This window comes from Peromyscus leucopus, chromosome 8b (genome assembly GCF_004664715.2).
Source record: "Peromyscus leucopus breed LL Stock chromosome 8b, UCI_PerLeu_2.1, whole genome shotgun sequence".
Lineage (NCBI taxonomy): Eukaryota > Metazoa > Chordata > Mammalia > Rodentia > Cricetidae > Peromyscus > Peromyscus leucopus.
In genome coordinates, this window is record NC_051086.1 from 70,700,048 (window position 1) to 70,724,265 (window position 24,218).

At 41.6% G+C, this 24,218-nt stretch overlaps 1 protein-coding gene across 7 annotated transcripts in view; it reads left to right on the forward strand.

Moving 5' to 3' along the window:
- Trim37 (tripartite motif containing 37) overlaps positions 1-24,218 on the forward strand; it is a 137,236-nt gene that overhangs the window by 81,565 nt on the left and 31,453 nt on the right. For 5 of the 7 annotated variants that reach the window (XM_037201538.1, XM_037201540.1, XM_028878262.2 and 2 more), the window contains 5 exons: positions 5,670-5,792; positions 6,525-6,714; positions 9,711-9,829; positions 17,488-17,598; positions 19,395-19,473. In XM_037201538.1, coding sequence (XP_037057433.1) covers positions 5,670-5,792; positions 6,525-6,714; positions 9,711-9,829; positions 17,488-17,598; positions 19,395-19,473 — 622 coding nt within the window. Of the gene's footprint in view, positions 1-5,669; positions 5,793-6,524; positions 6,715-9,710; positions 9,830-17,487; positions 17,599-19,394; positions 19,474-20,116; positions 20,621-23,145; positions 23,186-24,218 lie in introns of those variants that run through there. The other 2 variants (XM_028878263.2, XM_028878264.2) reach the window with 2 other exon arrangements.

Sequence of the window (24,218 nt, forward strand, 5' to 3'; positions counted from 1 at the left end):
CCTTTTTAAGGGCTTCATTATTTTAAAACTATATATATATATACATATATATATATATTTTTTTTTTTTAAAGATTTATTTACTTATTTATTATGTGTACAGTGTTCTGCCTGCATATATGCCTGCAGGCCAGAAGAGGGCGCCAGATATTATTACAGATGGTTGCGAGCCACCATGTGGTTGCTGGGAATTGAACTCGGGACCTCTGGAAGAACAGCCAGTGCTTTTCACCATTGAGCCATCTCTCCAGCCCAAAACTATGTATGTCTTTTTTATGATTGTTTATAGCTTCTCTTTACTCTCCCAAGCCTATGTTTACTTTTAAACACACTGTAAACCCTTTAGAGGGTTTTTGTTTGTGTGTTTTTTTGTTTTTTGTTTTTTATTCTTACCACTACTACCAAGTAGCATGAAGCTTGCCACACACAAACCCCATTCAAGTGCTTTTAGCAAGATCTCTCAAAAGAGCTGACCACATCTTAAAGGAGCCATGCTTGTGCTTGCTGTTAGCAAACAGAACCCACTGAGAAAAAGTAATTACCCAGAAGCTGTTCTTGACTCCATTCTTGTGTGTCTAGAATCCTATTTTAAGCATTGTCAGATTTTATGTGGAAATTTTGGCCCCATGTTAAGTGCCATATATAAGCTGAAGTTTCTGTTCCGTGGGCAACTCCCAAATACCAGGCATCTGCTTCCCAAATTACCACACAGAGACTTACACTAATTATAAATGCTCAGCTGGTAGCTCAAGCTTATTACTAATGCTCTCTCTTTTTTTTTTTTTAACTTTTTTTTTCCTTTTATTTTATTTTACAATACCATTCAGTTCTACATATCAGCCATGGGTTCCCTTGTTCTTCCCCCTCCTACCCTCTCCCCTTCCCCTCAGCTCACCCCCCATTCCCACCTCCTCCAGGGCAAAGCCTCCCCCGAGGACTGCGATCAACCTGGTAGACTCAGTCCAGGCAGGTCCAGTCCCCTCCTCCCAGACTGAGCCAAGCGTCCCTGCATAAGCTCCAGGTTTCAAACAGCCAACTCATGCAATGAGCACAGGACTCAGTCCCACTGCCAAGTTGCCTCCCAAACAGATCAAGCCAATCAACTGTCTCACCCATTCAGAGGGCCTGATCCAGCTTGGGGGCCCCTCAGCCTTTGGTTCATAGTTCATGTGTTTCCATTCGTTTGGCTTTTTTTTTTTTAGTAATTGAGTAAAACCGAAATTTATTATAAGCCACAGTTGTCCTAGGGACCTCCATGCTATATGTATAATCTCCATGGTTCTATGGGTTGTGGTCTGATTGTCCTTTATTTTATATCTAGAATCCACTTATGAGTGAGTACATATGGCTGTCTTTCTGGGCTTGAGTTACCTCACTCAGGATGATTTTTTCTAGTTCCATCCATTTGCCTGCAAATTTCATGCTTTCATTGTTTTTCTCTGCTGAGTAGTACTCCATTGTGTATATGTACCACATTTTTTTCATCCATTCTTCCGTTGACGGGCATCTAGGTTGTTTCCAGGTTCTGGCTATTACAAATAGTGCTGCTATGAACATAGCTGAGCATGTATCTTTATGGTATGAATCAGCATTCCTTGGGTATATGCCCAAGAGTGGGATGGCTGGGTCTTGAGGTAGTTCGATTCCTAATTTTCTGAGTAACCGCCATACTGATTTCCACAGTGGTTGTACAAGTTTACATTCCCACCAGCAGTGGAGGAGTGTTCCCTTTGCTCCACATCCTCTTACTAATGATCTCTTACATTACTTAAATTAACCCATAATTCCTATCTATGTTTAGCCACGTGGCTTGGTACCTTTTCTCAGTACGATATTCTCATCTTGCTTCCTCTGCATCTGGCTGGCAACTCCTGACTCCGTCCTTCTCTCCCTAGCATTTTTAGTTTTGTTACCCTGCCTGTGTGTGCTGCCCGGCTACTGGCCAATCAGCATTTTATTAAAACAATTCAAGTGACAAATCTTTACAGTGTACAAGAGGATTATTCTACAGCAATATACCATAATGCCCGACCAAATGAGGTCTTTTATGTGTGTTTCTCCCCATCTTCCATATATTTTCAAGCTTCATACATGTTAAATTATGAGTTAATAATAATGCATTCTTTTTGCTGGTCAAAGATATTTTGTTATATAGTGCACATGCTATTCATCCACTATAGTTGATATATAACACATTAACTTGCACTTTTTAACTATGATCAATGATGTGACTATGAACATATGTTATCATGTAGATAATACTTTATTTTGAGTGCACACTTAGAAGTGGACTTGCTGGGCTAAATGGAAAAACCATCTTTAACTTTTCAAGGAATTGCCACAGTGTCATACTATTTTCAAAACCTGCAAAATTTTGTACTTCTGCCACTCATGTGATTTCAGCTTCTCCATGTTGGCTGTAACGCTTGCTCTTGTCCCTCTTTGTTGGGAGCGCTTGATAGTCAGAGGTTTCAGTCTATCATGGCTTGGCAGGTCTCTCAAAAGGACTCCCTCCCTCGTGAGACTTGATGGTCTTTACTTGCCCTTACCTGGAGAATGTCTCTATGCCTGGAGGACTGATCTTCTCTGAAAGCTGTCTCTAAGTCTGGATGCCTGATTTATCTCTAGGGTGACCCTTGGCTCAGTTTCCCATTAGAAGCCTTCCGCCTGCTGCACCTATGGTAATTAAGACTTGTACTAGGAGCTTTGCTATAGCACCCTGCTGCCACATAGGAAACCTTATGATAAAAGCATGCTACCTAATGTAAATTAGGGTTTGTCTCCAGGCTCCCTAATATATTTTCTAATCTTATATATTTTCTATAGTCTGGAATAACGTTGAAGTGATTCACTGAAATCATCTCCCGGGGGCTGTCTCCATTGTATCCACAGCCAACCCAATCCTGCTCCCCACTTCAGCTCCCTCCCTCCTTGCAGACCTACAATCCCTTAGGAAGGAGGAGAACCACACCTTTTCACATTGCCAATTGAATTGTCTTGGCACCCTTGTTAAAGTCAGAGCATAAATGTGAAATGCTTGTGGATTCTCAATTTTGATAGATAATCTGTCCATATGCTGGTACCATCCAATTGTTTTTGGTTTTTTTTGTGTGTGTGTTCATTTTTTTTTCTGGCGGTGGGGAGGGGGGCATAGCAGTGTTGACTGTGGGGCTCATATATCCTAGTTCTGCCTACAACATGTTCCTGTGCTCATCCCCCAGCCACCCACCTTTGTTTGAGCCTGGCTCTCACTCTGTAAAGCAGGCTGGCCTGGAGCTCACTGCAGTGCATTTAGGCTGCCCTTGAAGTTAGGGCATTCCTCCTGTCTCAGCCCCCCAGTGCTAGGATTTCAGGTCTGCCACACTGCAACGCTGCCCCTCTCCGCTTACTTGCTCCTGTCTTTTCTTTTTCCTTGTTTTTGAGGTAGCATTGGAGTTTTTTTTTTTTTTTTAACTATTTTCTTTTCTCTTTAATTTTTTTTTAAAGATTCATTTATTTATTATGTATACAGTGTTCTGTTTGCATGTATCCCTGCAGGCCAGAAGAGGGAGCCAGATCTCATTACAGATGGTTGTGAGCCACCATGTGGGTGCTGGGACTTGAACTCAGGACCTCTGGAAGAACAGCCAGTGTTCTTAACCTCTGAGCCATCTCTCCAGCCCAGCATTAGAGTTTTTAAAGAGATTTACATTGATGCTAAGCCCTGGAGCTGTCAGAAGAGAGTAGCCATGCCCACTTAGTCCTGACTCCAGAGTTGAGGATCAGTGGTAGGCTCTGGCGTCACGCCTGGCAGTGGGTATGGAGGCAGTCTTCTGTTGGAGATTGCTTTTGCCATTCTAGATCCCTTACATTTTCATAGAAATTTTAGGAACCTGTTACTATGATGTACATTTACTTAGGGAAGGAGCTTGTGGAGGTCAGAGGACAATTTAAAGGAGTTGTTTCTCTCCTCTCACGCTGTGTGTTCCAGGGGTTGAGCTCAGGCTGTCAGAGTTGGCCATGGTGCCTGAATCAGCTGCGCCATCTTGCCAGACTCTAGATAATGAGGGTGGTTTTTTTGGAGGGGGGGGTTGATTTTTCGAGACAGGGTTTCTCTGTGTAGCTTTGCGCCTTTCCTGGAACTCGCTTTGTGGACCAGGTTGGCCTCAAACTCACAGAGATTCCACCTGCCTCTGCCTCCCGAGTGCTGGGATCAAAGACATGTGCCACCACCGCCCAGCTAGATAATGATTTTTTAAACAACAATAAAAAAAGGCATTTTTATATAGATTGTATTAAATCTGTAGATTAATTTTGGAAGTGCTACCCTAAGAATATTGTCTCAGTCTGAACACAAAACTGCCATTCATGCTGTCTTTATTTTCTTTCTGTAATGGATGGCAGTTTTTGATATGCAAATCTCATTAAATCTTTCTGAATACAATGTCTTTTTGACGTTGTAAAAGAAATAAATTTCTTTTTTATGTTATAAACTTTATTATAAAAAACTTGCAAATGAAAACATCAAGGGTTATGAGAGGATATAAACTAATTTTGAAGTTCTAAGTCTGTCATAGATTTCTGGTTTTAGTGGTAAGATAAGTGCACAAAATATGTTCAATACTGAAAGTATAAAGTTTAGCGCGAGGCTCCACAGGTTCCCTCTTCTAAATGTACAGGACTTCACTGAGTTGTGTAGTCTTTGGGGCTGCTTAATTCTGGGGTGTGTTTTTTGGGATAGGAATAGTTTTTAAAGTTTATTTTGAAATTCTGTGATTTTTATCATAGTCTTCATTAGGACAAAGCCAAACTTGCTAGTCCTGTCGTCAATAAATCTGTTGTGCTTTTCTGTTTGTTTTGGTTTGGTTTTTTGAGAGAGTCTCTCATAACCCAGGCTCGCTCTGAATTCATAATCTTCCTGCTTCTTGCTGTCTTTTTATTATTTATTATTTTGTAATTTCTTGAGTATGCCTGTACAGCTGATTAGTCCTTGCTGTGGTAGTAATATTACTATCCCATCCTGTGTCATATCCTCTCCCTTGTCCCCGTCCTGTCCCTCCCCCCCTTTATTTTAGGCTATATGTTTTGTTCTTGCTACTACTTTGGTTATAATTTATTTGGTCACAAATATTTTGAAGTAATTATAATTATTATGTTTCAAATTCAGCATTGATTATCCCTTTGATCTAATCAAGCCCAATTTCCAATTGTTTAGATTATAACTGTAGTTCTCAGCCTGTGAGTCATGACCGTTTTGGAGGTCGAATGTCAGATATTTACAATACAATTCATAACAGTAGCAAAATTACAGTTATGAAGTAGCAACGAAATAATTTTATGATTGGGGGTCACCACAACATGAGGAATTATTAAAGGGTTGCAGCATTAGGAAGGTTGAGAACCACTGCATTAGAGGGTTATATTTTTGTTTACACTTCATTGTCTTAATTAATACAACTTTCTAAAAATGAGATTATAGTTAATCTTATTAAGATTCTGTTTCACAATCAACAAAATTATTTTTGTCACAGAATGCTAAATAAACTGTCAGGACCACAGAGTGCCCTGTTATTTTGGACATTGTAGACAGAAAACCGTCCACGTGTAGTGAGGATTAGACATTTCTCTGACTATATTGTGAGTTATATGACATTTTACCCTATTCAGAAATGCTTCTAAATGTTTTTACAGCCATAAATAAGAAGAATTCACCCAAGTCAGCTCGGGCCATAGCAGGCAGTCTGTCCCTCCGAAGAGCGATGGACTCTGGAGAAGGTAGCCTTTCAAAGGGGGACTGCCAGACTGTGTGTGAAGGTAAGTTTGGGGAATTTGTAATACGAATTTTACTGGGCACATGCTGGGGAATTGATGTGTTGTAGCTTTAGTCTTGAAAGGCACCAAAGATGCTAAAATTATAGTTCAACTTCTGATTTTGTGGAACCTTTTATTGTTTATTTTTTTACGAGTTTGTTTTTTTCTTTTGTCTTATTTTTGGATTTTAAAAAAGATTTTAATTATATATTTATCTGTATTTGAGAATGTTTTAACTCTTGATTTTTCTGTCTCAGCTTCCCTAGTTCTGGGATTGCCGACATGTGCCTCTGGGCTCCAGTATTTGAAGTTTCTTGATCTCAAATCAGAACAGTGTTTTCAACTAGATTTTCTGGACTTGTCAATTTTTAAGTAATTAGTCAAAAAGATTGGGATATATATATTTTTTTGAAGTTTTTCGTAGTTTAAAATGTACATATAGTAGCCTGGAAAGATGGCTCATGGCTTAGAGCACTTTTTTGTTCGTGCAGAGGACCTGGGTTCGATTACCAACACCCCCATGGTGACTCACAACCATCTGTAACTCTACTTCCAGGGGACCTGATGCCCTCCTCTGGCCTCCATTAACACAGGCACACACGGTGCACACTCATACATGCAGACAAAACTACTCTTACATTTAAAATTTTTTAAATTAAGAAAATTATGCAAATAAAGTAATTTTCTACACTAAGAGACTTTCATGTGTATTGTCTTCTCCCTCCTTTCCTGAAGGCTCCCCAGGAAGCTCTCAATCTGGGAGCAGACACAGCTCTCCCCGAGCCCTGACCCATGGCCTCATTGGGGATATTCTGCCCAAAAGTGAAGACCGACAGTGCAAAGCTTTGGATTCTGAAGCTGTGGTGGTTGCAGTTTTCAACGGCTTACCTACTGTTGAGAAAAGGAGGAAAATGGTCGCCTTGGGGTAAGTAATACTCTCTTGTTGTTGGAACTTGATGTCTACATTATAGTGAACTAAATTATTTCTACTTTGGTAGTGTTTGAGATGTGCATTAAGTTTTTTATTGCATTAAAATGTCACTCTGTTTAAAAATGATGTCATTCTGTGGCCCTCTGGCGCTCTCCTCTCCAGCCCACCCTCCCCCCTGCCTGTGACAGCAGTCCCCCTGCTGAGTGCTCTTTTCCCAGCAGGAGCCAGCACAGCCAGCTTAGGGTTCTTTTTCACTGACAGCAGGAAAACTTGAGCAGCCTTTGCCGTGGGAGATGTGTGTGTGCTTGAACTTTATGTGTTGCCTTGTTTTAATCTGTTGTGCATCCTTCCACTGTGTGTGTGCTGGGTCATGTGTCGTGAGTGAGTCACAGGCTTGTGTGGAGTAAAGTACTTCCAGTAATTGTTTTGAGTATTATTGTTGTGTTTGTTTGTTTGTTTAGAGTGGGTCTCATATAGCACAGGCTAGATCTTCAGCTCTTGATCCTCCTGGCTTAGCCTCCCAAGTGCTGGGATTATAAGCATTAGCCACATGCCTGGGTTCATTACCTGTTTTTAAAACACTGCTTTGATCTCACTCATTTTCTGTCTTTTGAAATCATTCTCTAAAATGCTAGTTTGGAATTTCCAGAAAAGATAAATGGTGATTGGCATCTTTATCTTTATTCAAAACCCATCATGTCAATTAAATTTACAACCATTCCAAAAAAAGTGATTAAAGAAGGTATTGTCAGCCGGGCGGTGGTGGTGCACGCCTTTAATCCCAGCACTCCGGGGAGGCAGAGACAGGCGGAATCTCTGTGAGTTCAGACCAGCCTGGGCTACAGAGTGAGCTTCAGGAAAGGCGCAAAGAAACCCTGTCTCGAAAAACAAAAACAAACAAAAAAGAATGTATTGTCTATGGATGTGTTAGTTGAGCCATTAATATTCATCTGCTAATCTGTTACATAAATATTAAATATGTTTCTAATTTAAATAATGGAATAGTTTTCTATGGAGACTTTGGAAAGGTCTTTATAGGAAGACCAGCATCTTATGTTTGGCTCATTACCAAATCCAGAAGGACAGGCAGAAGTTTAATTTTGTTTTTAACTCAGGGTTCAACAGTAGAAAAGAAAATCACTAGAGAGCCTGGCATGGTGGTGAACTCTTGTATCACAGCTACTGAGGAGACTAAGGGCCAGAGGATTGAACATTGGGGATCTTGTGTGGGCAACCTTGTAAGATCCTGGCTCAAAATAAAATTTTCAAAATTGCCTAGAGATACAGCTCAATGGTAGAGCATATCTTAGCATGTACATTGCCATTATGATTCAGTCCCTAGTATTGGGGGTGGAGAGGGGGTGTCTAGGGGAGGGGCAATTAGGAAACTTACCTTCCCTATCACCTAGCCTGATATACACATTTCTTTCAAGTTAAAGATACAACTAGCTTGCTTTCTTTTATTTATTTATTTTACCTTTAAAAATATTTATATATATAGACATTTTGTCTGCATGTATGTCTGGTGCCCATGGGGGCCAGAAGAGAGTATTGGATTCTCAGAACTAGAGTCACAGACATTTGTAAGTTGCCATATGGATGCTAGGAATCAAACCTGGGTCTTCTAGTAGCTAGTGCTTTCAAACACTGGTCTATCTCTCTGTCTCCTAGCTTTCATATTTAGTTTATTATAGAGGTATCTGTATCATTTAATCATAAACATTATATATATGTGTATACACACACACACACACACACAGAACATAAAATTTTGTGTAAAAGTTCAAAGTTCTTTCACAGTAGTTGAATAATCTACACAAGATTGGGCACACCAACACTCTGTCATGGAAGTGGGAGGTACAGACTGTGGCCACCCACCCACCCCCACCCCCACTCCTTCAAGTTCAAAAATAGTTAATTGTTGATGAGGAAGAGAAAGAGTCTTCAGTAGTAAGGTGCCCATACTCTGAACAAACAAACCCTCACCCATGCTGCTATAAGCAACCTTAATGAAATTCATTGCTTTCCCAAAAAGGAAAAAAATAAAAGACATTAAAGTAGAAGGTGAATGTCTTAATTACTCTTCTATTGCTGTAACTAGACACCATAACCAAGGCTACTCTTATAAAATGAAAGCATTTAATTGGGAGCTTGCTCACAGTTTTAGAGGGTCAGTCCATGCTCACCATGGTGGGACACACACAGGCATGATGCTGGAGCAGTAGCTGAGAGCTCACATCTGATCCTCAAGCTACAGGAGAGAGACAGAGACTGGGCCTGGTGTGAGCTTTTAAACCACCTCCAACGGAGCCACACTTCCTCCTCATCCTTCCCAAACTGTTCCCCTAACTGGGGACCAAACATTCAAACACAGGAGCCTATGAGGGGCCATTCAAACCACCACAACGAGCTAGTTAGGAGTACAATATCAGCCTGCTTCATAGGGATGCTTTCCTGCTTGTGTCTTTCTTCCTCCTTGCTTCACTGGGAGTAATAAGGCAAAAAAGTAAATAATAATTAAGGAGTTCCCAGTGAAAATGGGAAAAACAGTAAGTGGAGGAAATGTCCTTGTTTCTGTCTCTGCCTTCCCTTAGCCCTGCCGCTCTCAGCTTGTCATGTGTGCTGTGCCTTCTCTGTTGTTGTGTATATTAAGCAGCTGTGGCTGTCGTCACCAGTAGTGTACCTTGATTTCTTACTAATGCTTCTCTCAGCCTTCCAACAGTAGTGTTTATATCTATTTTAATTGATAGCGATTGACAAACCATTTAAGAAATAGCAGAGAGATCCTGCATACTTTCTTTGTCCCCTACTGATAACATTTTGCATAACTATCCACACATTGTCATAAACAGGATTTGGTAATCTGCCATTTCATAACCTTTTATTCTGAATCTTAAGTGAAATTTTAAAAAATAAAAAGTAAAAAAAAGAAAATATAGATTATTGTGTCACTTATTAGACATTTAAAAATATGTTTTTCCCTCTTTGAGGGCTAACGCAAAAGGAAGTCGCCTGGAAGGAATGCAGATGGCAGATTTGGAAAGTCATTCGGAAGCTGGGGAGTTACAGCCCGCACTGCCTGAAGGTGCATCAGCTGCCCCCGAGGAAGGTGAGGAGTGACAAGAACAGTCAGAGGGTCGGCGAGCAGGAGACCCCGAGTTCTCAGTGACTGTAATAGTAGGAAGCGATTGCTTAGTAAAAATGTCACAGAAATGTAACAGGCGTCTTTGAACACCAAGTTAATTGGCCACTTTTTATGACTTACAAGGACGTTGTATACAGAGAACAGCAAAAATGGGTTAAGTTACTGCATAAAAGGGTCTGTCTTGGGTGGGCATGGTGGTACACGTCAATAATCCCAACACTAGGAGGCAGGAGTGTCTAGATCTCTTTGAGGTACAGGCCAAACAGGTCTACATATTGAGTTAGTCCAGCTAGGTCTACATAGTGAAACCTTCATTGTTTTGTTTTTGTTTTTTAAAAAATAAGTTTGGGTGTGGTGGCGCACGCCTTTAATCCCAGCACTTGGGATGCAGAGGCAAGTGGATCTCTCTGAGTTTGAGGCCAGCCTGGTCTACATAGTTCTAGAACTGCCAGGGCTATATAGAGACCCTGTCTCCAAAAAAAAAAAAAAAAAAAAAAAAAAAAAGAAGAAGAAGAAGAAGAAGAAGAAAAATAAAAAATGACCAAAAGAAAAGAAATGAAGGAAGGGGGGAAAAAGAGGACAGAGAACATACCTTACCAGATACATAAGTGCAAAATCTCCAGAACTGCCAATAGTTCATATACTTAGTCAATAATGTACACCTACTTGCCAATCACTGAATTTTGACTAACGACTGAGACACAATATTATAAGAGACACGTGCCCCCTAAACAGCTGATTAGGGGATAGATAAGAGATGGCTCAGTCATTAACAGCACTTACTCCCTTTCCAGAGGACCCGAATTTGGTTCCCAGAGTAAATGCCTGGTGGCTACAACTGCCCGAAACTCCAATCCCAGGAGTTCATACAGGCTCTCCTGGCCTCAAGGGATGCCTACACGTGCATGACATACACTCATGTAGACACATACACATAAATGAAACTCAAAATCTTAAAACAATTAGTTAATTAGAATACTGTTAATCTTTTGTTTGAAGTCAGTTTTGATTAATGTCTGCAAATTGCTATTTTTTAAATTTATTTTCATCATGTGTATGTATGTGTGTCTATGTGTGGGTATGCACACATGTGTACCAGTAGGTGCCCATGGAGGCCAACAGCATTAGGTCCCACTAGGGCTGAAGTTACAGGCTGATCTGCCTGATCGTGGGTCCTGGGAACTGAGCTTAGTTCCTCTGTAATAGAGGTTCGCACTCTTTACCACTGAGTCATTTCTCCAGGCTTCCTTTGCTCTTACAGGAGAATTCCCCACTTTAACTATTTATAAAGTTCCCTATGACAATCTAATTCAGCTCTACAAACTTACCTCAGTTATAATGTTTAAGATTTTTTTCCAAGATTGTTTATCTGATAACAAATGAGATACTTGGTTACTTTTATCAATAGAAGTTTCTTAAGACAATGCTATGTCCATTGCCCTTGCTATATTTTATAAGTTAGCAGAAAAGAATAACAGCTTTCAAAGAAATTTTGATTTCTCCCAGTGAAACCATGACTTTCCTCTTCCTGAATTTCAGTCATTGATGAGCTGCTGTTTAGAGTGGTTGTATAGGTGCTAGCATATTGATTCTGGCTGTCCTGGAGCAGGGCAGGTGTATGGTGGCATTTCAGGGTTTTCTTTCTTTTTTTAATGCATGTGGTAGGGAGTTGCACATGTATGCAGAGGACAACCTTGGGAATTTTTTAGTTACTTTTCTGTTTCTGTGATAAAACACCATGACCAAGGCAACTTATGAAACAAAGAGTTTAATTGGGCTTATGATTCCAGAGGGTTAGAGTCCATGATGGCAAAGTGAAGACTTGACAGCAGGAACAGTTGAGAGCTCCCATCTTGATCCACAAGCAAGAGGCAAAGAGCCCACTGGGAATGGTACTTTCAAAACCTCAAAGCCCACCCCCAGTGACACCCCTCCTCCAACAAGCCCACATATCCTAATCATTTCCCAAACAGTTCCACCAATTGGGAACCAAGTATTCAAGCATATGAGCCTGTGGGGCTCATTCTTATTCTGCAGGTATGTCTGCTGGTTCCACACAGCTTGGTCCTAGAGCCTGCACAAATACAGGGAATAAAACAAGGACAGATACACAGAGAGAAAAGTCGGGTTATGTGCACTGTAATGGAATGGCTCCAACTACAAATCAACTTGGAACTTCAGTCCATTTATTATGTACAGGAGGAGGATTTAGTGTCAGTCAGCCAGCAGTCTCCAGCTGCAAACATCCAGGAGGAAGCTGTAGTTGCTACCCTTTCCACACACTGGTCAATTATTTGTAAGCTCTCATTCTTGGATATACTATCAACATTTGCACTATGACCAGGGTAAGGCTTTGCCATACCTGTGAGCCCCAGCCCAGGGAGAAGACTATGCCAGTCCCGTAGGTCTGAGGCATGGGCTATACCCATGTCAAACAATACACATTCACTCAGGGCTTTCTTGGCTTCCCACAGCTGTCTTCCTCCTTTATGATGGCTTCTCACCAGTTTGACTATATTGGTTTTTTTTTTCATGGGTTCTGGGGATGAATTCACATTTTTGTACTTATGAGGGAAATATTTTAGTGTTAGCTACTTGTTTGACATACTACCTGATGGAGTAATTTAAAGGAAGAAGTATTGTTCTGATCTCTAGTTTGAGGGGTACATTTGCTCATAGTAGAGAAAGACTGTCAATGGGAGAAGGAGGCTGCAAACAGAGAGATGAGTGTTGGTGAGCTGACTTTTTCACTTGTGTTCTTCCCAAGACCCCGGTCCGTGAGATGGTGCTGCCCATGTTTCAGCTGACTCTTTCTTCCTCAGTTAAACCTAGTTGGAAACACCTCCACAGACACACACACATAGATGTATCTCCTAGGGGATTTTAAATCCAGTAAGTCAACAGTGAAGATTAACCATCATTGGCCAGGGATGAACTTCAACACAGCTCTGGGTTCAATTCCCAGCATTATATAAACTATAGATGGTGAGTCTGCCTGTAATCTCAATTGGAATGGTGGAGGGAAGGAGATCATAAATTTGGTATCATCCTTGAATTTACCATATAGCAAGTTCAGAGCCAATTTAGATTACATGGTACCTTGTCTCAAAAGAAAAATAATATTAAGAATATTGCATGTATTTGACATTAGTTGCCAGAGTCCAGCTCCAGCAGGGTTCAGGTCCCAAAGAGGAGGCATGGAGTTGGCGAGGGAAGGAGACTGACCCAGTCTGGGGGGAATCAGGATGGCTGCCTGTTTATTGAAATAGGCTATACCTTATATACTCTATAAGCATATGCACCATAGTTTAACCACAAGCAATATTGAAAGCAAACTTAATGATTCTGGAAGGAAAGCAGTCATCCATGTCGTTACAACATTTTTCTTGAAGCAAAAAACAATACATTTAACAAGAATATAAATACCTCTTGTCCTTTAAGGTTCAGTAACCCACTAGGTCCCCTCTTGACTTCCTCTTGTTGGTCAGGAAGTGTTAGACATTGACTCCTGAGAAACAAACCCATAAGAGCGACTTTTCACATTTCAAGGGGCATGACATAGTGTTTGTACCATGTAGCAACAATAATTTTATGGTTGGGAGTCACCACAACATGAGGAACTGTACTCAAGGGTCGCATTCAAGGGTCGCAGCATCAGGAAGGTTGAGAACCACTCCTTTAGAAGGAGGTGAGAAGGGCAGCTGTAAATTATTAGTAGATAAAAAACAAATTGCCTGCTTCTCTGAATTTCAAGCATCTGATTGTTAAGAGAGATGTCTCTCCATCTGGCTCTGGCTGGCTGACATAGAGCCTTTCAGAATTTGTTACAACTACAGGTTTGGTTTTTTTTTCCGCATTGTAGTATTTCTGAAACATCTTATAGTTAATAATGTCTCAAGCACCGTCAGTGAGGGGATAGTACTAAAAGGTCAAGTGTCTAACTGCAATTTGGAGAATCAGTCTGTGTCTTCAGGAACCAGTTCCATGAGGGGCCACAAGGTGGGAGTAGTGTTTCACAGATGGAGGTAGGGTTTGTTTTCTTGTTTGGCATTGGTTCATGTCTGTAATCTTAGTACTTGGGGAGCTGAAGCAGGGGGATTACCTCAGTTTGAGGTCACACTGAGCTGTTGTTAGTTTTAGGCCAGACTGGACAATGGAATGAGACTGTGACTGTCTCAAAAACAAACCAAAAAAGGGAATACTTGTATATTCCTCTTCAGAGCAAGAATGTTTCATGTGCATGTGTTCTTTATGAAAAGTGAAGAAGCCAGTCAGTGGTGGTGTGTGCCTTTAATCCCATCATTCAGGAGGCAGAGGCAGGCAGATCTCTGGGATCAAGGCTAGCCTGGTCTATAGAGCAAGTTCCAGGACAGATAGAGCTGTTACAAAGAAACCCTGTCTTGGAGAAAAGAAAAAAAAAGTGGAGACATTTAATAATGTCCAGGTGCAAACTTTGTATTCTGAACACTGAAGAAGAAATGTTACCTAGATGCTTGAAAACATACAGGTTTTGTATGTGTGTGCTCACACACGCGTGGGTGCACGTTGGTGTTTTGCCATGGGTGCCAGGTCCCCTGGAACTGGAATTACAGACAGTTGTGAGCTGCCATGTGGGTGCTAGGAATTGAACCCAGGTCCTCTGGAAGAACAGTCAGTGCTCTTAATCACTGAACCATCTCTCCAGCCCCCCTACAGTTTTCTTTGGTGGAAAAAATTTTTAATTTAAAATTTTCTTGCTTCATGTACATTGTTTGCATTGGTTTGGATATTTGTTTGGTTTGGTTTGGTTTGGTTTTTTCAAGGCAGGGTTTCTCTGTGTAGCAGCTTTTGCTGTCCTGGAACTCATTCTGTAGACCAGGCTAGCCTCGAACTCACAGAGATCTGCCTGATGGCCTCCTGAGATTTGGGACTAAAGGCGTGCACCACCACTGCCCAGCTGCATTGTTTGTATACCTTTTTTGAGACTCCTGCTTCCCCAGTTATTCTTGTGATCTGTCCTAGAAACTTCCTCAGAATTCTTTGACATTGAGCATTTGTTAGAGAACCCAGCGTCTGTGTCACTGTGGCATTGATTACTGATGCACTTTCTGGGTTCTAGATTGTGTCGTGGACATTTGTGGCTGATGCAGTGGGACATTTTTATATGACATCATGAAACCTAAGTTGGCTAGTTTGCCTCAGCGTTTGACTGCAGCAATATTCCTACTCCTGTTCATTTTTTGGAGTCCTTAAGAAGCTGTGCCATGATTTTGTCCAGAGATTATTGCTGTTAAGTGAGAGCCTTCCCTCCCAAGATGTCTGCATTCGCTTTATCCATTGAGCTGTAGCTCCTGAACAGCTCTTGTGGTAAATTCTGAGATTTGAACCTTGTGTTTAAATCCCAAACCTAAAGGCTGCCCATGAGCTAACAGCCAGAGCGCATGCTTGGTGTGTGTAAGCCTTTGGAGACACTGCTGACCTTAGTTTAACATTTTTGTTCTCTTAACAAGCCTGTCATAAACACGAAGTTCCTTGCTGTTTCTTTTTTAATTTTTAAAATTATGCTTGTTTGTGTGTACTGTATGTGATGTGTCAATGGCTCCCCTGTGGAGGTCAGAGGAATCAACGTAGGAGTCTACTTGAGGGATTGGTTCCCTTCCTCCATCATCTACAGCCCTTTTACCCTTTTCTTGTACCTATGGCAGACTTGTGTTTTTTATTTTGTGTTCTTTCAAAGAGACTTTTAGTTTTCGGAGCTGGTGAGATGACCCAGTGGGTAAGGGCATTTGCTGCCAAGCCTGATGACCTGCGTTTGATCCTCAGAGTCCACATGCACATGCGCACACACATTCTCTCCCCCACCCCCACTAAAAAACCCCAAACCCAAAAAACAACAGCAACAAAACCCCTGCAAACCACATACTTTGGAAAGACGACTTGGAGGAATGGAACTGGAGCTGACCTGGAAGCCTCCTCCCTGAAGATGCTTATAGCAGCAGAAGGCATTACCAGGGGAGAAGAAAAAATGGATAGTCCTCTCTAGCTGTGACACCTACAACCACAACAATGACCAGATAGCAAGATATCCAACATGGTACAGTAGTGGCACTTCATATCCCGGGGTAACCAACAGCTGTCTATTTGGACTTCAGGCCCTCTTACTAGGGGGATTTCATGCTCGGTACTGTAAATCTAGCCAGCATCTGTGGCTGGTAAGACCATGGACCCTAGAGTCCTACAGTCACGCCCCGAAACTAGTACAATTGTAACTGCATTCTAAATACTTATCCTTGTAACTGAAGATAAATGTAGCTCTTACCTACCAGTACCTCATCAAAGAAGCCTCTTCCTGCAGCAGAGACATCATAGGAAGCCATGACCGCTTAAAGTGCAGAGAGCCGCCTGGTGGGTGCCCAGCCCCAGCTGTTAACTTCTAATACAAACTGAAGGCTCGGCGTACGCTACAGAAGGGACAAGGAGGTGTGTGGTTTTTCGAGACAGGGTTTCTCTGGGTAGCCTTGGCTGTCCTGGAACTTGCTGCTTAGACCAGGCTCAGAGATCCACCTGCTTCTGCTGCCCAAGTGCTGGGATTAAAGGTGTGCACCACCACTGTCCAGTGGGACAGAAAGTGTATTCCATGTATGACAGGGAAACTATATACAATGGAACACTATTGAGCTTTAAAACGAAATCACATCATTTGCGGGAACATAGATTGAACTGGAGAGTATTGTTTTATTAAATATTGTTTTTATTAAAGTAGGCACAAAAAGAAGAAATAACACGTTTTCACTTATATATAGAAGTTAAAAAGTTGATCTTGACGCAAAAAATAAAATAGTGGCTACCAGAACCTGGAAGAGGGTTGAGTGGTGATGGAGAATGAAGTGAGGATACTTGATGGACATAAAGAAACAGTTGAGCAGTGGGAATAACTTACAGTGTTCCAAAGTTCAGTAGGATAAGTGTGGTCGACTATGATTAATATAATATTTTATAATAGCTAGTAGAGAGGATTTGAATGTTCCCAACCCAGATAAATGATACACAGCTAAGCTGGTAGATATGTCAACTGTCCTGGTCACTACATATTATAAATAGGTATAAAGTGACATACTACACCCTGTGTAGAATTACTAGGTGTTAATGAAAAATATATAATTGAGTCTCTAAAGTCAAAATTGATTATACATACAAAAATGAGAGAGACAAATAGATTTGAAACCATTTACTACTAGAATTCTTGGAATTTTCTATGCATTTCTATTACGTATGCTTGTACTTGTGAATATTTGTGGCTGGAGACTATTGGTCCTTATAATAAACCAGATTGAAAGAGTGTGCCTGTTTTGGGGGGCTTTGTTGTTGTTTTGTTTTTACAACTTGCTAAGGAAGTTTTTAATGTGGAAAACTTTTTCTCACTATACTGAAATTAATACTGGCTTCACAAAACCTTCAAGGGTTAGTGTATTTAGTTCTATTGAAGAACAGAGTGCAATTGATGCTTCTAAAAAGCTGCAGAGAATTGATATTTGTGTGGCTCCTGTTCAATAGGGGTCTCAGCTCAGTACATACGAGCTTTCTCTTTCCTGTCACCAAACAGTGGGTTCTTACCAGACGTGTTCTCCCCTTCTGCCGGCCAGGAATGAGCAGCGACAGCGACATTGAATGTGACACTGAGAACGAGGAGCAGGAAGAGCACACGAGCATGGGCTCCTTCAATGACCCGTTCCTGGCTCAGCCCCCCGATGAAGGTGCAGCATGTTGTCATTTTACACAGGTTCATAAAAGTGTCGCTGCTGCTGCTGCTGCTGCTGCTCTTTCTGCCTCTACTGCTGCCTCTGCTCACTCTGTTCTGCTTTTACATCTTGTTAAAAAATTACTGTCATTTATGAGAGAATACTCTATGGTAGATGATACAGTAAGTACCAAGGAAGTTGTCAGGCTGTTTGGCCAGTTAGTCGCCTGAGTGCTGCTTCCTGTGTGGAAAAGCCTGCAGCCTGGTGTTGTGTAGCTTGTGGCCGAGGATACTTCAGAACAAAGAGTTTTCAGCAGGGACAGAGGACGAGCTATAGCACTTAAATATTCAACCCACACCCTGTGATAGGAAGGATTGCCTATCTCTGCGGAAGTTTCATGTGAAGGGGGTTTTTAGTTTTTGTTTTGTATTTTTACCTCTTCAGAAATTTTTATGTTTTCTAGCATGCTGTAATTTTTTTTTTTTTTAAAGATCTATTTATATGCATATAGTATTCTGCTTGCATGTATGACTGCACATCAGAAGAGGGCACCAGATCTCATTACAGATGGTTGTGAGCCACCATGTGGGTGCTGGGAATTGAACTGAGGACCTTTGGAAGAGCAGCCAGTGCTCTTAACCTCTGAGCCATCTCTCCAGCCCCCACATGCTGTAACTTTAAAAACCCCTTTTATTTCTTATGTATGCATACAAATCCTGGAATCAGTTTTTTATTCCTTCATATTCCCTCAGAAAATAATTCTTAGTGAAAAAACTGAACAAGGGAAATCTGTTAATATTTTTCCCTTCAAAAAAATTATTTGTGCCAGGAGTGGTAGTATGTGACTTTAATCCTAGCACTCCTGACTTAGAGGCAGGCAGGTCTCTGCATTTGAGACCAGCTTGATTTACAGAGCAAGTTCTAGGACAGCCCTGTGTTTTTTAAAAAGTCATGTGTATGTGAGTATGGGGTTGTGCATGTCAGCGGCTTCATGGAGAGAGAAGACCACTGCAGGGAGTCAGTTCTCTCCTTCCACTTTACTCTGTGGCACTGGACTCCAGACTAGGTGGCCTCGAGATTCTGGGTGACTCTTGTCTCTGCCCCATCTTGCCATAGGGATGCTGGGCTTACAGATGTGTCCCATCAAATCCATTTCTAAGAATTTAACTAAGGCTGTCAGACAAACAGCAAGTTTTGTACTCACTGAGTCATCTCCCTGGTCCTTCCTCTTTTAGAATAGCTTAATTTTCTGTGCTTTGATGGGATGATTTTTCGTGCACAGACTGAAAGTAAACAGATACAGTATTAAAGGAAAGTGCACTGTGAGGTACCAGGCTTATGCTGGGGGTTCCCTTCTCAGTACAGTGGCAAGTATTTGATGGTTTCACATACTCTGACATCTTCAGCAACTCCCTCTGCTTCTAAAGAAGTGTCCGGCTTTGAGGCACCTTGCTGAGTGCCAGTGGGATTTTGCAGTGATGTCGCGGGCAGTTGAAGTGTGCGAGGAACATCTGTGTCCATGGACTCTGAGGCTGGAGTGTCACCATCTCTGTTCCTCAGGCAGTGTTCCAGAAGGATGAGGTGTCGCTGTGGTTTTCCTCTTCTAATTGTGGGTGTCTGTACCTGTTTTGTTTTTCCCTCTTGCTCACATTCAATTTAAATCACAAATTCTCTGAAGACAGAGGCTTGTTCTCCCCCTAGCACATCTTTATCAGTCTGTAAGACATTTGGTAAGATCACGAATGACCTGGGCCAAGAAAACATGTCTTCTGACATTCGTTTTTGTTTTTTCCCTTTCAATTTTTTCTTAGATTCACATTCCAGTTTTCCTGATGGTGAACAAATTGACCCTGAAAATCTCCACTTCAGTACCGATGAAGGCGGTGGAAGGTAATTGCCAGACACGAGAACCAAGTTACAAGCTACCTGGGCCCTGAAATTTGGTGGAAGTTGGTGCTCAAAATTGTCAGCAGTCAGATAATCAGATTTAGTGTCCTTTGTTCATCTTTTCTACCTGAAATAGTAACTTTGAACCTGGGAGAAGGAACACAGTTCTAGTACAGAGACAGTAATAGTACAGGGGAAAGATGAAGCGGGGGAAGTTCCTTCTCATGTAATGAACTAACAGTGTAGTGCTCTGTTAATTTAGCAAATTAGCGCATTAACAAAGGCAGCTTGTCTGCAGTACGGAGAGAGCCTGCGAAGTGCCAGAAAGCACCCAGAGGCAGTGTGTGACTCCATAACTCGTTCAGCATCAGTGCTCTTCTGTCTTTGGCTCATGGTTTAGATGGCTGTGTTTTAAGTTTTCATTAGTTTGTAGTTTCATTAGGGCCTGTATAATAGTGAACAGAAAATCTGCTTATGAACAGATTCTACTCAGTAGATACTTTCCCTGAGTAACTATAGCAACACTAGACTGACTCTTCTCTTTGAAATATGATGCTAGCCTAACTTTTATTTATTTTTCTCGCTTGTTGGAGTGCTGGCACACTGGTTAATGGCACACCTTCATTCAGTTGTCTGACCTTTACAGGTGTCATTTAAAATGAGTTAACTCACTGTGGATTGGTTCTGTGAAGACATGGAAGGTCACTTAAAGTTTCTTTCCATCTTTTCTGCTTCCTGACACACTACTGTAGTGCAGCTAATATTTTGAAACGATTTCCATTGGCTGGACTTTGACTTCAGTGAGTGCATCTAAAGATTTACATGTAGTGCAGTCTTACATCAACATGAAACCGTGTGTAAGGCTTTCTCTCATATTCCCCATTAGCCCCAACCCCAAATGATTGCCAAACTTTGCCACTGTGCTCCCGCATTTGTGTTTGAGCTATTACGTGTTTGTGAAAGCTGCACTTTAAGCTGGCAAGAGATTGTTGAAGAAGCATGGATGTATGTCCACGAGAGTGCTCTCCCTGCTTGTTCCAGTGATGATGGTTCACTCCGTGTTTGATGGCTTGCTCAATGCTGTGACTCATAGTTGACTTTTTTTCTTAAAACAGCTTTATTATTTGTTAATAAAGTTAACTTGAGAGAATGTGCCTCTGCTATTTATTGAAAGTGGGACTAGAAGGCCATTTTTTATTTTATTGGAGTGGCTGCTTAGCAGTGGAGACAATGGCATATTGTTCAAAGGGTCAGGCTTCTATTCTAGACTTCCTTTTAAAAACCAAAATAAATAAATAAATGACAGTAGAATCTATAGAAAGAATAATTCTTTTTTGTTTGTTTGTTTGTTTGCCTTTGGTTTTTGAAGACAGAGTTTCTCTGTGTAACCCTGGCTGTCGTAGAACTCACTCTGTAGACTGGCTGACCTTGAACTCACAGAGATTTGCCTGCCTCTGCTTCCCGAGTGCTAGGATTAAAGGTGTGCTCTGCTGTGCCCAATGGAAGGAATAATCCTTGCCCTATTCCCTAGCAATCCTACATACCAAAGTATCCATGGAGGTGGTATTTTGCTTTTGGGGTTTGGCTAGTGCTGGGAAAGGAGCCCAAAGCCTTGGCATCTGGGCAAACACATTGTAAACTGTAGTGTCAGGCATAGCCAGTGTTTTGATGATGCCAGGAGCAAGGTGCTCTGTGCCATTCTTGGCTGTGCCCGAAGACAGGTAGGGAGAAGAGGGGCAGCGGCACAAAAGTAGACCCCCACTGCTCCGTTTGCCCTGTCCTCTTGCACCCCTGGTTCTCTAGTAGTCAGTCTTCCCTACCTCTCCTAAAAAACAGTTTCTCTTTTACGTTGGATGTAATTTTTATTAGTTTTTCTGTTGTACTGCTTTCAATATAAGGTGTGTCTATTTTGTGTTCGTGTGTGCTCATGTGTCTACGGGTGCACATATGTGTTGAGGTCAGAAGATAACCTCAGGTGTCATTCTTCAGGAGCCATGTACCTTCATTTTACTTGAAACCTTCTTTAAGGATTTACTTTTTATTGTAAGGATTCTTTAGTTTTCACTTACGTGTGTGTGCATCTGGCTGTCTGAGGAAGCCAGGGGCGCTTTACAACCTGTGCAACTGGAGTTGCAGGTTCTTGTGAGCTGCCTGATTCGGGTGTAGTGCTGGTGTTGGCCATCTCACTATCTTCACCCTTACTGTGCAGCCCTGGCTGGCCAGAACTCACTATGTAGACTAGGGGGCCTCTGCCTCTGCATCCCAAGTGCTGGGATTAAAGATGTGTATGTGAGCATATTGTTTCTGAACAATTTTGACAGCTTGATTCATTGAGTCCCTCAGTAATCTTTGAGACAGACAAATTCTGCATTGTCCCCACGTGGGAAATTGAGGGAGGTTGTGTGATGCTTGTAAGTTTGGACACAGTGCTTTTTACAATTTATCTTGCTTAACAAAACACAAATAAAGCTTAAAGATTGTCCTATTTTGTTGTTGTTTTTTTATTTTGAGATAATTGTAGATTTCTAAGAATTAAGAAAATGTGAGAATTCCCATCTAGCCTTGACCCAGCTTTTCCTTGAGTTAGTACAATATGTAACCTTACCAAAGCAATGATCATGTAATGAATCTTGTTTGCAGTACTTTTTTTTTTGTTTTTGAAGCCAAAGTATGTCTAGTCTTATCATGGGTGACATTGACTTTCTGGTCCTTTTGGTCCTCCAGTCTTCTACTCAGGAATACTGGGATTATAGGCCTGTGCCACCATGCCTAACCAGTGCTGGGGTTTGAACCAAGGGCTTTGTGTATGCTGGCAACTGAGCTGCATCCTTGTTCTACATTCGTCTTGCTCTTTGTAATTTGTTTGGTTTTGAGACAGTCTCATTGTGTCTTTGTCTGGTTTGGAACTCTGTGTAGACTAGGCTAATCTCAGATTCATAGAGGTCTACTTGCTCTGCCACCCAAATTTTGGGATTAAAAATGTGTGTCCCCATGCCTAGCTCTAATATGTCCCATTATTACATTCTTATATTTTAATCAAAGGATGCTAAAAGCTCACCTTGTATTTTCCCTACCATAGTGGGACTATGTAGCCCTACCTGGCCTGGAATCTTCTTTGTAGACCAGGTTGTCCTTGAACTCACAGAGATCTACCCCGCTTCTGCCTCTCAAGTGCTGGGATCAAAGACATAAGCCACCATGCTCAGCTATAATTCAACCTTTATATGAAAATCATATTAGAAACTAAATATGTGTGCTCACTGTTACTGTAGTGTCATCACCCCTCAGCCTGGGGTAAGTGTGCATGTAGACGTTTCTGTTAGCCTGTCCTTAGGTGGCCCAAGCTGTGCTGGAAATGTAAACCTCCTGCTTCAGGCTCCTGAATACTAAGTTTATGAGCATATGCCCTTATACCCAGCTAAAATAGCTTTTTTTTTAGTGTGTGCGCGTGCGTGTGTGTGTGTGTGTGTGTGTGTGTGTGCGCGCGCGCGCGTTTTGTTTTCTAGAGAAAAACTGTGGGTCGATACCTACATCAGTCCAGTCCCACAGGGCTCATTGTAGGCTTTGCTCCTATTTATAATAGCCAACCATGTGAAGCCTGAATCATTAGCTACAGGGTATTAGCTATTTTACTTGAACAAGCTAATTTTTTGTTTTCTTTTTTGTTTTTTCAAGACAGGGTTTCTCTACATAGCCCTGGCTGTCCTGGAACTCACTCTGTAGACCAGGCTGGTTTGGACTCAGATCTGCCTGCCTCTGCTTCCTGAGTGCTGGGATTAAAAGCATGCATTACCATGCCTGGCCCTTGCTCGCTCTTTTTCTTTTTTCTTCCCTCTTTCTTTTCTCTCTCCTCTCTCCTCTCTCTCTCTCTCTCTCTCTCTCTCTCTCTCCCTCTCTCTCTCTCTCTTCCTCCCTCCCTCCCTCCCTCCTTTTCTTTCTCCTTCTTTCCTTCCTTCCTTCCTTCCCTCCTCTCTTTCTTTGTTTTTCTATTTATTATTTACTAATGATATATCTGACCTATATCTTTACGAGGAAAATAAACCACCTTGAATATCACTTGTGTGTTTTTGAAATGGGTTTTGCATACTGCCCAGGCTGGCTCAAGGGATCCTCCTTCCTCAGCCTTCTAGGTAGCTGGATGCATGCCCTGACACCCAGCTGGTGTATGATGTCAAAATACTTTTTCAGTTATTTAAAGTTCTCGACTTCGAGACTACCTTAGCACCTTTCTTTCTGCACTCTGTATTGTTCTTTGATTCAATATAATGTAGTTAATCATGACAGTCTTCAGCTCCAAGATTTCCCTGTGGTGGCCCTTCGTAAGTAACACTTCCCCCAGACTTCTGACTGTTCTTTGTCCTTTTAATTTTCCCTTTTCCATAGTGTCATAAATAGACTCACAATGTACAGTCACGTAGTAAGTAAAGCACAATTACATTTATCCATCTTGTGTGACTCAGTTCTTAGTTTTCTGTTTTGCCAAGTAGCATTCCACTAGCTGTTCCACTGGAATTCGTCTACCTACTTAAAGAATGTAGGTCATTTCCAGTCTAGCATGTTTCCGATCAGACTTTTATGGGAGCAGTCTTCATTCTTAAGGAGCTTTTATGCCAATGAGTAGGACTGTCAGGTATGTCATAATATAGACGACTGTTCTGACCCATGTTCTGGGAAATAGCCTCTAAATCCTTGGACTCTCCTACGTGACAGGAATCATTTGTGGTTGGAAGCTGGTAGTTTATTCTAAC